The sequence below is a fragment of the Cornus florida genome, unplaced genomic scaffold (assembly GCF_030987335.1).
Source record: "Cornus florida cultivar Cherokee Brave unplaced genomic scaffold, ASM3098733v1 CherokeeBrave_3.0.0_Hap2_Chr11, whole genome shotgun sequence".
Classification (NCBI taxonomy): Eukaryota; Viridiplantae; Streptophyta; class Magnoliopsida; order Cornales; family Cornaceae; genus Cornus; species Cornus florida.
Window position 1 is genome coordinate 109,187,671 of NW_026775581.1, and position 16,022 is coordinate 109,203,692.

The 16,022-nt window shown below is 32.9% G+C and overlaps 2 protein-coding genes across 2 annotated transcripts; one reads left to right on the forward strand and one right to left on the reverse strand.

The window, feature by feature from the left end:
* Positions 1–7,402: 7,402 nt before the first annotated feature.
* On the forward strand, positions 7,403–9,722 carry LOC132284744 (uncharacterized). Its single transcript, XM_059786876.1, has 5 exons — positions 7,403–7,773; positions 7,913–7,962; positions 8,112–8,238; positions 8,353–8,451; positions 8,849–9,722. The coding sequence occupies exons 1-5, from the start codon at positions 7,599–7,601 to the stop codon at positions 9,466–9,468; spliced, it is 1,071 nt and encodes a 356-aa protein (XP_059642859.1). The 5' UTR covers positions 7,403–7,598; the 3' UTR covers positions 9,469–9,722.
* A 4,052-nt stretch (positions 9,723–13,774) lies between these two features.
* LOC132281823 (uncharacterized) lies at positions 13,775–15,822 on the reverse strand. Its single transcript, XM_059783489.1, has 4 exons — positions 15,367–15,822; positions 15,067–15,215; positions 14,376–14,916; positions 13,775–14,284 (listed from the first exon to the last, which is right to left on the reverse strand). The coding sequence occupies exons 1-4, from the start codon at positions 15,820–15,822 to the stop codon at positions 13,775–13,777; spliced, it is 1,656 nt and encodes a 551-aa protein (XP_059639472.1).
* Positions 15,823–16,022: the final 200 nt, after the last annotated feature.

A 16,022-nucleotide genomic window follows, 5' to 3' on the forward strand; every position in this document is an offset into this window, starting at 1 on the left:
AGCAGAGAAGATACGCATGCTGGTTGGCTAAGAACATTTATTGACTGGGAATGGTTCCAGGGAAGGGGCGTGCAGGACCACAGGATGGTACCTCTTCAGAGTTCAGGCAGGTCGACTCGGTTCAGTTCGAGGTGCTTGTCGCTAGTCTTGGACTTGACTATGAAGAAGGGAGTTGGCCATCCCTGCACAAACTGGTCGGGAGCTGGAGCCGTTCCCCTGACGAGGCCATGGCAGGCCGAAACCAGTCAGCATGTATCCTTGGGAGGGCAAGTTGTGGTGGCTGACCAGGGCGCTTGCGCGAGCTGAAGCAACGCCTTGGTGCCGCACGGGCCGTGCCGCTGCGCCAAATCTCTAGGCCCGTGACATTAAGCTAGATGTGGAATTGTGGAGGGTCTTTGTATTCATAATTCAAACGTCCCCTACTAAACTCGATCTAATATCTGAAAGCGAGGCTTGAACCACTCTAACAAGTCAGAATTGCAAATGTTTGCCAAGCTGTTGAGACTGCAAAGTGCAGGTTCACGGTTCATGTCTAACACCCTTTGGAGGATGCTTTCATCAAGGTTGCACATGGCCCAGGCATCCAGCACTCTTTGATTGCCATCTAGTAAGATTCTTGGTCATATACTTGCCACTTATTTATTTATTTACTTATTTATTATTTTGGGGAAAGCTCAAATTATCCTTGAGGTTTCTCACAATGTCAAACTTGTTTAAGGAGTCATCCTGTAGTTTTGTATTCAAATTCGATAAAATTTGAAATTTCACGTGTTATAATTGGGGGTAAGTGCAAAGAACACCCCTCTATTTTCAAAAAGTTACAAATAACACCCCTACTGTTCAAAATTGACCCTCCTAATTTCAAAAAGTTACAAATAAGGGCTTCTGACCAACAAATTTGCCATATGCTGTGCATGTGAGCAAAAGCTGGGCTTTAATACCAAAAATACCCTTTTGCACTACCCAAAATGGCCAAAGGGGATATTTGCACACTTTTGAAAGTACAGGGTTTTTTTTTTGTAAATAATTAACAAAATTTTGAAATTTTGTTATTCTCTTCTCTCTACCGACTCTCTCTCTCTAAATAATTAATTTTGTTATTTTCTTATTTGTATTAATTAATTTTCTTCTATAAATAATCTATATATAATACACATATTATATATATATATATATATATATATATATATATATATATATATATATATATATATATATATAATGCTCATTATATTCTTATTTCTGTTATTTCTCTCCTAGTTATATTATATCCCTTATTTCTATACATAATACTCATATTTTGTTTATTTTTTCTTTATCTGTAATGCTTTTCTTTTCATATTTGTATTATTTATTTATTTTTTCTCTCAATATAATCTATTTTTTTTCTTCTTATTTTTATTCTTCATTTATTCTCTCTCTCTCTAAAGATTCTATCTCTATTTATATATTAATTCCTTATACATATTATTAATTTATTACTTCATTTTAAGAATTAAATGAGTTTAATTTTAATTTTTAAGTGATCTATGTTAAATGATGTCAGGACTCCCATCATCGATCTCTCACCAATATTTTCATGTTCAGAGCTAGAATTCATATTTTTCTGCTTTGCTAGGTTTGGTTCATCATGATACAAATATATTATTAGTCATTTTATTGTATATTTGAGGTTGGTCTAAATGTTTCATTCTTTTCTTTCACTTAATTTAGTCGTATTATTACCAATTTTTTTTTCTAGGAATGGATTAACCAGTAATTTTCCATGGCTAATTATACAAATTATATGCAAAACCCATGACCATACACTACAGTTATGGTTCAGAATGTGGTCAAGTCTAGTGCAGGCTGCAAAGTATAATACCTTTTATAATATCAATCTGCTTATAAAACAGACAAATTACGAAATTAAATAACAGCTTTAGACTGTTAAAGCACAATTAATAATAAGAAGGTCTGGTAAAAAAACAAACTTTATTTATTTTTTAAAGACATATACACTCATAATTCAGGAAAATCCGATACACCTCATTAACCTAAAATCACACTAACATTAATACTTGGAAGAGAATAAAAATCTACAAACATGAATGAATAATAAATAAAAAAAATGCAACCACAATAATAATTAGAGCTGCCCACCAGCAAGCAATACCTTGAAGCTGCAAGAACTTTTGAAATACCAAAAAGTTGCTACATTAACCAAACTAGCAACAATCCGAAAACCAACACTGAAAATAGTGAGCCAAATGAAATTAGAGCAACAGAGAAGGAAGTTGGGAAAGAGCCTGATGGGGAAAAGGCCATATCCGAACCCCAACTTGGCTGAGTCCAACTCGTTGTCCATTAAAACTTCGTTCGAGCAAAAAATTGAGCAAACCAAACGGTGTAAATAATACACCTCATCTGGACGGCGTGAATAACAAAAAAATTGAGAAACCGAATATAATCTTGTTGAGATCACCCCCAAAGACGCTTGTTCCAAACGAAGGATCCGTTGCAGACGAGTCCAGCGAGGACGACGTAAGTGTTGATGGCGATATTAGGTAACCACTGACCCAGAGGGGTGATCGATTTCTGGCTCCCTGTAGCCCCATTTCACTTGGTTGGGCGATTCTGCAATCTTGATAGCTTCGGTGGTAAGAGTGTGGTGTAGGAGGTGGTGTGAGGAGAGATTAGATATTAGGGCTTTCATATATAATTGGTAAGAATGCTTACAAGCGGTCTGATTTGAGATTGATGATGCGGTGGTCAACGGCAAGGAGGACGATGAGAAGAACGGCGAGGCCGAGGGACAAAGGTTGCTTGAATGAAAACCCTCCTTCACCATGAACACCGGCGAGTTAAGAGAAGAGAGAGAAATTCACCCAAAACAAAAATTAAAGCTGAAAGAAATAAGATTTCATTACCCACATCACCCAAAACGACGTAGTTTAGGTCAATGTCTATTTGGGTAATTTCATTTTCTTCAATTTTTTTATTATTATTATTAAAGAAAGAATATTGGGGGGTATTTTTGTATTTTTACCTACCTCTCTAACAAAAAGCTCTTATTTGCAACTTTTTGAAATTAGAGGGGTCAATTTTGAACAGTAAGGGTGTTATTTGCAACTTTTTGAAAATAGAGGGGTGTTTTTTGCACTTACCCCGTTATAATTGTTATTTGTGATTGCTAAAATCACATCAAACTCATTACTTCAAGGAGTTTTTATTTACAACCAAAACTCACTTCAAATGGGTTGAATATGGTTAACCATATTTAACCCATCTTGACTCTCAAATTAAGTGATTAAAAATTACCCAACGATCCTCAATTAAATATGGTTCACCTATAACCATTAAAAAGCGGGCGGATATGGGCAGGTTGATTGTTCCTGACCCATTTTGCCACCCTTAATATAGCTATTGCCAAATCTGTTAGTGCTCTCTTCCTTTTCTCTTTTCTCTTTATGGGCTACCAATTTTGTGTTGGGCTTATGTATTTATATGTGTCAGTTATATATATATATATATATATATATATATATATATATTGCACTGTTTTTATTTATTTATTTTTAATAATTCAAATAAGCTAAATAAAATACAAACACAAAAAAAAAAAAAAAAAAAAAAAAAAAAAAAAAAATTGGTTGTTGAAAATTGTAGTTGGGAATAGTGGTTGAAAAATAATGGTTGTTGTGTCAAAAAATTGCATTTTAGATGAAATTTACCATTAGAGCAGAATTGCTAAAATATATCATTTTGACACTATAACTCCTCTTAAAATATAAATTTAATATGTAAAAATGACGTTTTGTATTGGAGATGGTTTGAATATGATACCAATAAAGTTAATTCGAATTTACAATTTACAATAATTACATGAATAGATATGGTACCAATAAAGTGACATTAAGCAATGTTCAAAGTTTTGTTGCTAGAATTGGACAAGTTGCACTTATAATGGAATGAGTAGACAGTTGTCTAATCTTATATATCATTCAGGTTTTGAAAGGCTGTAAATGAGCCCAATCATAGTAGTAGACTGTGTGGACTCGACTGTTAGAGAATGTGTTGGAGCTTTGCTCGAAGTCCTATCAAGATTGGACTTGTAAGGCCCATTAGAGCTTCCAAATGTTGTCATAATTCATTGCTATATTACAGACGAAAATAATTCAAAGGCCCATAATTTGGTCTATTTGTTAAAGTGCGACTAGTCTAACTGAATTAATGCACCAAGACTTGAATATCATAATAATCTATTTTAGTATTTTATATGATATACAAATGAATAACATAATTTTCGAAAAAAAAAATAAAATGAATAACATAATGTATCAAATAATGTATTAAACCTTCTGCTAAAGCAAGTAATTAATGAACTAAAGATAAAAAAGCGTCTTTTAGGCATATGGGCAAGGGCGAATTCAAAAATTGTCAATAGGGGGCTAATATTAAACATAAATTTAAGTAAGGTCAGATAATCTGGTTGCCCTTCCCTCTCCAAATGCAAGCTGGGTTGTTTTCTGATCTATCAACTGAAAAACTAAGAAGCCTAACCGTTCATACACATATCTATCTATACCAGTTGATGTATTAGGGATTTAAGGCTTGTTTGGTTGAACCTTTGTTTTAAAATTGTGGCTTCACACTTGGACTTATTTGGATGGGCTAAATTTACCAATGGTAATAAAATAAAGCCCATTAGGTTTGCAGTAAAGACAGATAGATACAATTTATAGAGAGTGTGATCAAATTTCCCTCTCAAGTTTGCAAACTTGAACAACAACACCTCAACTATGATAGGAGTACATAATTATCATTTGATTGGACCAAAATGACCCTTGACAAAATAAAAAATAAATAAATAAATAAAAAACTCAACGATGGCCCTCTCAATTTTTTTGCAAAACCTTATTATAGTATTAAATTAAAATTATTTATGGAAATGTTTTACGTACAAATTAAAGTTGGTTGCCTCAAATTTTTTGTAACACTTCCCTTTTATGTTGGGAAATGCATAATATTTGATATATAATTCAAAATGCATAAAATTATACTTGTACCATATTTTTTATTTTTAAGAAAAAAAGATTGGTTTAATTTTTTTAGATGAAAGAATTAAGCATCTTAATTTAAAAATAAAAAAAGAAAAATAAAAGAAGTAATAACAAAATATAATTTATTTGAAATATATGTATTGGATCAAAAAATCATTTTAGACGTCTAAATTTTTAAGAAGTTGGGACATTTATAAAGTAAATAATTATAAAAAAAGGGAACAATATAAAGTTTTTTTTTGTTACTTTTTTTTTTTTTTTAAATAAATTGTTCATGAGAATAGATTAGTCCAATTTATTAAATTGTAAAGTCAAAAAGGTCTCCTGAACGATCAAAGGGTAATTTGGTCAAATTTTCATGTAAAGTGGTATCTTTGTCCATTTTTGAGCCTTTAGGGGTGTCTTTGTCCAAAAAACAGGTAAGTTTCATCTAAGTATCCTTTTACCAAACCTAGGGGGTGTGGTTGTACTTTACTCTAAATATTAATAGTTGTTTTCTATTTAAAAATTAAAGTTGATCTCTCTAATTTTTTATATTTTTAAAAAACTATATGGTTCCCTAATATTAAATGTAGTTTAATAATGAAATTACTTGTATCCCCTTCAAATTTTAATAATCCTCTTGCTATAAAAGATCAAATTTAGTAAAAAAAAATTATTAATTATTATGGTAATCCTTGTAACAACATACTATATTTACGCACACATATATTCACATACATATATAAATATTATTTATTGTGAATTAGAAAGAACAAAAAAAAAATTTACTTGACAATAACAATGATTCAATCGATAACTTTTCTCTTCAATTTAATTGCATATTATTTATAAACACATTTTAACAATATATATTAAAATTGGAAAAAAAAAAAAAAATTCTTACAATGATTTTATGTTATTTTAAAATTTAAATTTTACATTTCTAATTTGGCCCCACCAATTAAAAATTTTTGGCCCCGCTCCTGTCTGTATGCATATGGCATTGGCGGCCACAGTGGCGGAGTTTGATTTTTTTTTTTTTTTTGCTAAGGGTCATTTAGGTTTTAATAATTTAAATTGGTCAATTCAAAAATTAAAAGACAATTAGGTACTCTTATCATGGTTGGGGTGTTGTTATTCAAGTTTGCAAACTTGAGGGGACAATTGGATTACACTCTCCCTAATTCATATTTACCTATCCTTATTACAAATCTGAGAAGGTGTGAGTGCAAATTACTCTAAAATAAAAAATAAAAAAAATTTAGGGCCCCCACGTGATACATCCGCTCCTTCAAGCAATGGCACATCAGTAGTTTGTTGGCATCACACTTATGGCATGTCCCAGAAATTTACTTAAATGGGAAAGCGCACTATGGTTTCTCACAGATCTTAGAAAAATATTATATTGACCATATATATATTCTACTATTATGATCCAGAACACAAATAAAGTCACAGGGGACAGCCTCCACACACGATCCTTAGCTTTTAATTGTGATGAACTAATTGGGTGACTAAACGCGCCTATAACCGAGAAAATTCAGAACTTCTCTTTTCCGTTTTGTTTGGCAAGTAAGAAAATTCTTATGTAGTGAAAGTCATGTTCCTTGACAAATGACAGATCACGTGACAACCTCTAGCTCTGCCATGTTTTTTGTTTTCCCACTTTCTATACCAACCTTGGCTTTTTACAGTGTGTTTCCATTTAAGAAAAATCTAATCCAATTTTACAATATAGAATATGGTCATTTTCGGAGATCAATTTTTATTACATATTTTTTTTATTTTTTTTTATTTTTAATGCATGTCCGGTATTGAGATTTCAAAATTAACCGCCCAAACAGTATCAAGTTTTACAGGTTAAAATTTTCAAATTATTACGATAATTTGATAGATTTTGAATTTTTATTTTTTTATTTTTTGTATGTTGCCTTTATTTGGAGCTCACCTTATATCCGGTAGAATTTTTTTTTTTTTTTTTGGGATAAATAATTAGCTTTGTAATTAGTGGAAAAATATATATCATCTACTTCAATTTAATGTCTCCCTCTCATTGCATAAAGCCTAAAATGGAAAAAGGAATCAAACACCGAATTTTTATTTATTTTTAACATCAAACACCGAAATAATAGACTTCTTTCTAGAACATATAATCCCATTTCAGGAAAAATAATAATAATTAAAAACAAAAAGAGATAAATACTAATAAGCATTTATGAATTTTTAAGAGATAAATACTAATAAGCATTTATGAGCATTTAAGACTTCCCATACGTATAGATTGGAACAGTCATCCAAATCGTTCACGCCTTGTGGCTTTTACCTATTCAAACATCTCATAACCGAAGTGTCATCGTTTCTCTACAATTATAATTAAACTCTCACTTGTTTATATCCTTATCTCCAAATGTTATCCAACTCCACCAAATCAGATAAAATCCCATCCCCCTCTCTCATTCTCTCTCTATATGCACGCATATATACTTACACTATACTATATATATATCATCAGTCATAAGCCTTCCCTTAATTTCTTCTGAGAAAAGTAGTGTTTTTATTATAATTATAGCAACAATGGCTAAGATATCAATGTTATGTTGCTATCTTTTGGTTGCTTTGTGCTCTGGTTATATTAGTGAAGCAGCAGAGACTGAGATAGGGATTTATGAACTCAAGAAGGGAGACTTCTCTATCAAGATCACCAACTATGGTGCAACTGTTCTCTCTGTCACACTCCCTGATAAAAATGGTTTGTCTTTTTTCTATACTTTTTTTTTTTTTTTTTTTTTTTTTTTTTTTTTTCATTCAAATTAACCCTTTTTTTCTTTAGAGTATATATCATGAAAATTTTCATTTCTCAATTTTTTTTTGTTGTTGTTATTTTTCAGGAAAATTGGATGATGTTATTCTTGGATATGAAACAGTTGATGGGTACAAGGTTAGATTCACCATGTAGCTTATAGTTTTTATTTTTTTTTGTACTTTACCCTATTAATAGTGCTGATGCAAAAATTTTAATGAGAATGGGTGTTCCTGATATATGCTGTCCTATTTACTTGATGCATATGATTTTTTAATACTTTGCAGAATGATACAACCTATTTTGGGGCAATTGTTGGGCGTGTAGCAAACCGAATTGGAGGGGCTCAATTTACTCTAGACGGCGTTCAATATAAATTACACGCAAATGATCATGGAAAAAACACACTCCATGGTACATATTTTCTACTGTAATTATTTTTTCTCCCCACTACATATATATATACTACTATTAAGTTCATTTTGAAATTAAAATTATTTGTCCAACTCACTCGTGTATGTATATCAGGCGGCCTCAAAGGATACAGTAGAGTCATATGGACTGTGCATAGCTACAAAGAAGATAGTCATCTTTCATTAACTTATAAGAGCTTCGACGGTGAAGAAGGTATATAATATACCATATATATATATATATTGAAAAGAAAATTAGCTTATTATTTGCAGTAGTCTGTGTGTGTATTGACCTGTTTCACCATTCAAATTCCTGTTCAAAATTCATAGTTTGAATATGACACATTTAGTGTGTGTATATCACCACCATGTCAAACCACCCAAATTTGAAGGTTTGGCTTATTGTATGACAATGCAATCTATCATGGGTTAAAATGTCCATAGCTGTTGTACTTTTTAGTTGTGACGTCATCATTGTCTTTAGTGACTAAATGGATAGGTTGGCTACATAAATTCTTTTAAAATTTAATTTTAAAAAATTATTTTTAATTACTCTCTCCCATCTACTTACTTTGGCGTTTGGAATCCTCGTGTTAAATGTATGGACACAGGCTTTCCTGGTGATCTTGCTGTCACAGTTACATACATGATAATGAGCACAAAGCAATTGGGAATAAAAATGGAAGCAAAGGCACTAAACAAGGCCACCCCAGTGAATCTAGCTTCACATAGCTACTGGAACCTTGGCGGTCACAACAGTGGTGACATCCTCTCACACGAAATCCAACTGTTCGGGTCCAAGATCACCCCAGTGGACAAGAACCTCATCCCCACCGGAGAAATTAAACCTGTGGAAGGGACACCCTATGATTTCCTTCAACCCCGCACGATTGGGAGCAAATTGAGTGAGCTACCAGAGGGTTATGATATCAACTACGTGCTGGACATCCCAACTTTTGAGCATCTGCATAGGGTGGCAACAGTGAAGGAAAACAAATCCGGTAGAAAGATGGAGCTGTGGAGTAATGCACTTGGAGTCCAGTTTTATACAAGTAATATGTTGGACAATGTCAAAGGAAAAGGTGGGGCTGTGTACTCGAAATATGGTGGATTGTGCTTGGAGACACAGGGCTTTCCCGACTCCGTCAATCATCCAAACTTCCCTTCACAAATCGTGAATCCGGGGCAGACTCACTTGAATGTCATGGTTTACAGGTTCACAGCAGGCTAAAGAAGACCATTTATACATCAGTGACCTCATCTTCTTCTTCCTCATCTTTCTTTTTTTTTTTTTTTTTTTTATTTTTTTTTTTTTTAGTTGTATAGTTGGGGAACATCATGGTGGTTTAAGTATCTCTCTCTCTTTTCTTTGGAGCTTTTCATGATTGATTCAATAAGAGTATTAGTCAAAATTGCTTAAACAATCTTTGGATGTTTTCTCAGACACAATTTGCATTCTTGGCCATATATGATGAACCATTCAAGAAGTAGTTTAAGTAATTGATATAGACTTGCACTTTGCTTTCTACAGTAGGATCCTGCTGTTTGGAAACTAAACCATAAAATCACCGTGGAGACACATTTATTGTCACAAGCTTTCTGCCAATTACATTTATATCTAGTTTAATTGGACAAACAAATAAACTGATCAATAGCTTACCAAAACATAAAAATTTGATTAATACATATAATAATTCTTGTGTCTTCCAAGTATGCAACACAGTGCATCCTAGTGCCCAATTTTTTTGACTTAAACTCTAATGGTTGGAAGGAAGAGGAATGTAACACAGTGCATCCTAGTACCCAATTTTTTTTGACTTTCACTCTAATGGTTGGAAGGAAGGAAGGAAGAGGTTCATTTGTTCAGGAGAGATGATACAAGAAAAGAAGGGATGACATGTGGACTATTAGAGGTTCATTTGTTCGGGAGAGATGATAAAAGTTTTAAATTAAATATTATCCTAAATTATACCTGTTTTAAATTATTATAAATATATAAATATTAGGTAGAGTTAGGAGTCTTAAATAATAAAATAGCCTATTTTAAAAGTTTATTTTTCAGTTTGATTGAATCAAATAAAATAATTACAAATGTATCAAGAATTATTGTTAAGGTCCAAAATATCCTCCAAGCCCTTATTATAAAATATCAAAATAACCTCGTTATAATCATATAATTTCAAAATAACAACAAAAAAAAAAAAAAAAAAAAAAAAAAAAAAGGAATTTATGGAAATCTTGCTCAATAATAATAGTTGATATTAAAGTCTAAATTTATGTCAAAATATGGAATTATTTACTGACATAATAGGAATTAATTACTAAAAAAAAGGTTTGACATTTATCAAAGGTGAAATAAAAGATATTAATTACTATAAGAACAATACTTAGGTTCTGCCCCTAGGGGCCAGCAGACTTGGTGGGAGTGGGAGCTTCTAAGTGCTAAATAACCATATGTAGCACTTGGGTGTGGGTTATTAAAAAATAAAAACCAATACTTAGGTTTTTAGTAGCTGTTAGTGTGGTGTAAATTCTCACTAGTAAAGACTTAAATATTATTGTTACTATAAATATAAGTTAAAAATCTTGAGTCCATAATAAAGCATGATTAAGAATTCCCATTTACGTCATATGATTAAGAATGCCTACACTACATAATAACTAATAAGGCATGATCAAGAATTTATACTTGAAAAAAAATTGGCAGTAGTTATAGCAAATACGGATGAATTATCTCATCTATTAAGTAGACAAATGACATCCATCTACTTCTTTGATTCATACAAGAACTTTTTTGTTTTAAGTTGGAACATAAATTTAAAAAAATACATACATACATACATACATACATATATATGATAGGTGTGTATTTATAGATTTGTCGTTGTTAAATACACTCCATATCAAGATAAAATACCTACAACTATTTAACTAAAAATGTCTAATGACAAGTAAGGTCGAACCACGCATTCAAGACGAGTTTCTATTTTTGAACAAGAGATTTAAAAACATTGATTTTGAGGTTTGTCACGAACTATGAAAATGAAATTATAACTCCAAAACATTAAACACTTAAAGGAGAATAAAACTTGTGAAAATAACTTGCATTAAATTAGAGAAAGCTTTAAGAAAAATTACACAAGTAAATAAACTCTCAATGAAAAATACAACCATTTCTAACTATCTATTCTCTATCTCCAACTCCCCTCTCTCTTGTGCAAGATGGTCGCCTATTTATAGTCGGATGAACAACACAAATGGTGTGTGGATCCACTTGCCTATTCCAACTTCTTCCATCAGAGGCCACTCCTCTTCATTGCCTAATCTGACATGTAACTTCCTTACAGGCCACCACTCCTCATCTTTCTTTTCTCTGTTGACTTCAATCCTTACCCACTTTCTGATTTCTTCTTTCTTTCTCCTCTTTTTCATCATTCTCTTTTTATTTTATTTTCTTCTTTCTCTCCCCTTCTTCACGTGGCTTCTTCTTTTTTCTTTCTTCTTTCAATATATATATATATATATATAATGCTAATGATGATGTGGCATGCTAACTAGATGGAGGACCAAAAAGATAATGCTTCTTGTTTTTGGAAGGATTTGAACTTGGGAATTTATGAAAGATTTTGAATACAATTTTATCTCTGTTACAATGCTTCTTGTGTTTTCTTTTGCTTAGTAAAACATATAACCTTCTGTGCTTTGTTCTCTATTTTTGCCTGCATTCTTTCCATTCATTCATTAACACCTATAAAACACAAAACAAGCATATAAGAATATTTAAATAATATAAAAGTCTAATTAAAAGCTTATTTTGGTGCATGAAATAATAGGTTTTGTGTACTTATCAAACTACCCCCAAACAAGCTTTTGCTAATCCTCTAGCAAAGAAAGACAAAAATAGATAAGTTCACAAAAAATATTACTTTTATTAACAAAAAGATGTACCACTTTCGCAGGCTACTTTCAATTGCATTTACCATATGCAGTAAAACCTTAAACCCCTAGGTTACCCCTAGTGGACGAGTTATAGCCTCGTGAGGGTTTCCAGTGAAGGTACTCACAAACTTCCAAAGAATTTTCTAGTATATCTATAGAATGAAAAGTTTCAGAGATGAAAATATCAAGTACTTTATATATAACGAGCTACTATGGTGTTATAAAAACAAATATTTCAATAAAGTTCACCCATATACAACCTAGAAGTAGAGAGTGTGTGTGTGTGTGTGCGAAGTCAACAAAAAATCCATTTTCAAATCCAAGTGACGAAATCCCCAAGTCTTTGAAAAATCTATGTTTTGATTTCAAATCTCACGGTAAATATCTTTTTAAAAGAACATCTCTCGAAGATTTAGTAGAAACTATGTTTTCAAAGTAAAATCAAGCTCACATACTAATTATTTGAAGGACCGATACATATAATAGAAGAGTCTCATGATAGGAATATTGATCACTTTTGAGAGAATGTCGAGTTACCCACCATAACGCTTTCTTATTTACTATGCACTATCATATCTTTTCTAAAAACATTATTGAGCTCAATTTGTACATAAATGTTTCTAAGAATGGGGGGTCTTCAAAATACTTGAAAAAGATACTTTACTCTTCTTCTTCTTCTTCTTTTTTCAATTATTTATTTATTTATTTTTTGAAGAGGATATGAATGACTTTTTGATCTATTTTTCTTTTACATACAGTCATTCTTAACATTTTTCAAAAAAATAACAAGATTACAAAAGGTAATGAAGGTATAATAGTATATAGTAAACTAGAAGACTTATGTTTCTCTTAACTCGATGTGATTTCATTCTCAATGATATACCAAGATGAAGGATTATGAGACTAATAACAAATTTTTATCGCGCTATTCAAGAAATTTGAGCCATCTTGTGACTCTGAGTTAGCGTAAAGCTCCCTAAAAAGATGAAAGGCACAAAAGCTCACATGGTTTTAAGTCTCCAGTAATAGATTTCTAGATTTTTGGAAGATTATTCACTTCTTTCTTTCAAGCTGCGACTTTGTGCAAAAATATCTCTACTTCTAAATTCCCATGGTGCAATGTCTATCATTATATCACCTTAGTAACAAGCTCAATCTCAATCTAAAATAATGACATCTCTTAACTTTCACAAAGTAGCGAACCAGGATTTTTTTTTTTTTTTTTTTCAAAAGATTTTTCAAAAAGAGGTACATGTTTTGATAAATCTGTCCTACCCCTAAACAAAATAAAACACTGTCCCTAGTGTTTGAAAAACAGAATACTGAAAAGTGGTGAATGAAATGAACAATGTACCACAGGAGATAAAAAGAAAAATTGAAACGAAATACCTTAATTGATTTTGTGCTTCTGAAGTACAATCCATGCAGATAGTCATTGCAAAAGAGAGACCAAGTGTTCTGAAATTATGACTGATTATACCCCCAAACAAAATAAAAGCATAGCTAAAGAAATATAAACAAGAAAATGGGTTGCCTCCCAAGAGCGCTAAGTTTAATGTCTTCAGCCAGACGCAAAGGGGATAGTACCCCCAGAGAGATCAATCTGAATAGACAGGATCAATGAGGAGAATTTCCTCAATTTTATGAGACTCAAGCTCAAGGAAAGGTTTTAAGCGATGAGCATTAACTTCAAACAATTCCCCAGTCGTGGGGTCTTGTACCTCAATTGCACCATGACTTGCCACATGTTTGACAAAGTATGGGCTAGACCAACATGACTGTAACTTCCCAGGAAACAATTGAAGACAGGAGTTATACAAAAGAACCTTTTGTCCGGGAAAAAAATCCTTTCGAAGAATGTGCTTGTCATGTTCGAACTTTGTTTTGGCTTTATACATTTTGGAACTCTCATAGGCATCATTTCGAATTTCTTCCAACTCATCAAGCTGGAGTTTCCTATGTTCACCGGCTTTATTAGAGTCGAAATTCATGGCCTTAATGGCCCAATAAGCACAGTGTTCCAGCTCTACAGGCAAATGACAGGCTTTGCCATAAACCAAATGGTATAGGGACATTCCTATAGGGGTCTTGTAAGTAGTCCGGTATGCCTACAAAGCATCCTGAAGCCGGAGGGTCCAGTCTTTCCGTGTAGGATTAACTGTTTTTTTCCAGTATTTGTTTGATTTCCCTATTGGATACCTTAGCTTGACTATTGGTTTGTGGGTGATATGACAGGGCCACTTTGTGAATGATACCATATTTGGTCAATAAGTTTCCAAAGACTTTATTGCAAAAATGTGAACCATTATCACTTATAATGGCTCGAGGTATACCAAACCTAGGTAAAATTAAGTCTTTGAAGAAACGCACCACAACTCGATGGTCGGTTGCCTTGGTGGCTAAGGCTTCTACCCATTTGGACACATAATCAACAGCCAAAAGGATGTAAAGACATCCATATGAGGAAGGAAAGGGTCCCATGAAATCAATACCCCAAACATCAAAAATTTCAACTACTAAAACGGGTTGTTGGGGCCATTCATTACGCTTGGTAATCTTACCTAACAATTGGTATCTTTGACAAGCCATATAGTAGATGTGGGTATCCTTGAAAAGGGTGGGCCAATAAAATCCCGACTGCAAGATTTTTGCAGCGATTCTTTTACAGCTAAAGTGGCCACCACAAGCCTGATCATGACAGAAGGAAATGACAGACTCCTGGTTTATCTCAGGGACACACCTACGGATGATTTGATCAGGACAATATTTGAACAAGTAGGGGTCATCCTAAAAATATTCCTTAACTTTAGTTAGGAATTTATCTCTTTCCTGTTTGGACCAAGTGGAAGGAATTTGACCTGTCACAATGTAATTGACAATATCAGCATACCATGGGGCATGAGTTATTGCAAATAATTGTTCATCCGCAAAAGCATTCGAGATTGGAATGGATTTAGTAATAGACTCAACAACAAGACGGGACAAATGATCGGCCACCACATTATCGGAGCCTTTCTTATCACAAATCTCAAAGTCAAACTATTGAAGAAGTAGGATCCAACGGATCAACCAAGGTTTGGCATCTGCTTTGGATAAAAGATGTCTTAATGCAGTATGATCAGTATAGATGATGACCTTGAAATCGATCAAATAGGAGTGAAATTTGTCAAAAGAAAACACGACGGCTAACAACTCTTTCTCCCGTGGTGGAATAGTTGGTTTGGGCATCATTTAGGGTTTTGCTAGCATAATAGATGACATGTCGTGCTTTCTCAACCTTTTGACCTAAGACAGCTCCTACTGCATAATCCGACGCATCACACATGATTTCAAAAGGTAAGTTCCAATCTGGCGAATGGATGATGGGTGCAGTGGTGAGAGCTGACTTTAATTGTTCAAAAGTAGAGTGACATGGATCGGTAAACTCAAAGAGTATATCCTTCCCTAACAGATGGGTGAGAGTTCTTGTTATCTTGCTGAAATCTTTAATGAAACGACGGTAAAAACCAGCATGACCTAAGAAAGCTCTAATATCCCGAACAGTTTTGGGAATGAGTAAACTCAAGATAAGGTCAACTTTGGATTGATCTACCTCAATTCCTACAGCGGATATATTATGATCGAGGACAATTCCTTTTTTAACCATGAAATGTCACTTTTTCTAGTTAAGAACCAAGTTAGTGTCACGATAACGCTGAAGGACAAGAGTAAGATGGTGAAGGCATTGCTCAAATGATGAATCAAAGACAAAGAAGTCATCTATGACGATTTCAAGAAACTTTTCAACCATGTCACTGAAAATACTCATCATATACCGCTGGAATGTAGCAGGTGCATTGTATAAAC

Bases quoted from the DNA above. Each gene is read 5' to 3' on its own strand.
- LOC132281823 (XM_059783489.1), bottom strand. From the start codon at position 15,822: ATGGTTAAAAAAGGAATTGTCCTCGATCATAATATATCCGCTGTAGGA. The intron at 15,216-15,366 runs GTTAGCCGTCGT...CTTCTTCAATAG, and splicing joins CCACCACGGGAGAAAGAGTT to TTTGACTTTGAGATTTGTGA. The intron at 14,285-14,375 runs GTATCCAATAGG...GATGCTTTGTAG, and splicing joins AAACCAATAGTCAAGCTAAG to GCATACCGGACTACTTACAA.
- LOC132284744 (XM_059786876.1), top strand. From the start codon at position 7,599: ATGGCTAAGATATCAATGTTATGTTGCTATCTTTTGGTTGCTTTGTGC. The intron at 7,774-7,912 runs GTTTGTCTTTTT...GTTATTTTTCAG, and splicing joins CACACTCCCTGATAAAAATG to GAAAATTGGATGATGTTATT. The intron at 8,452-8,848 runs GTATATAATATA...GTATGGACACAG, and splicing joins GAGCTTCGACGGTGAAGAAG to GCTTTCCTGGTGATCTTGCT.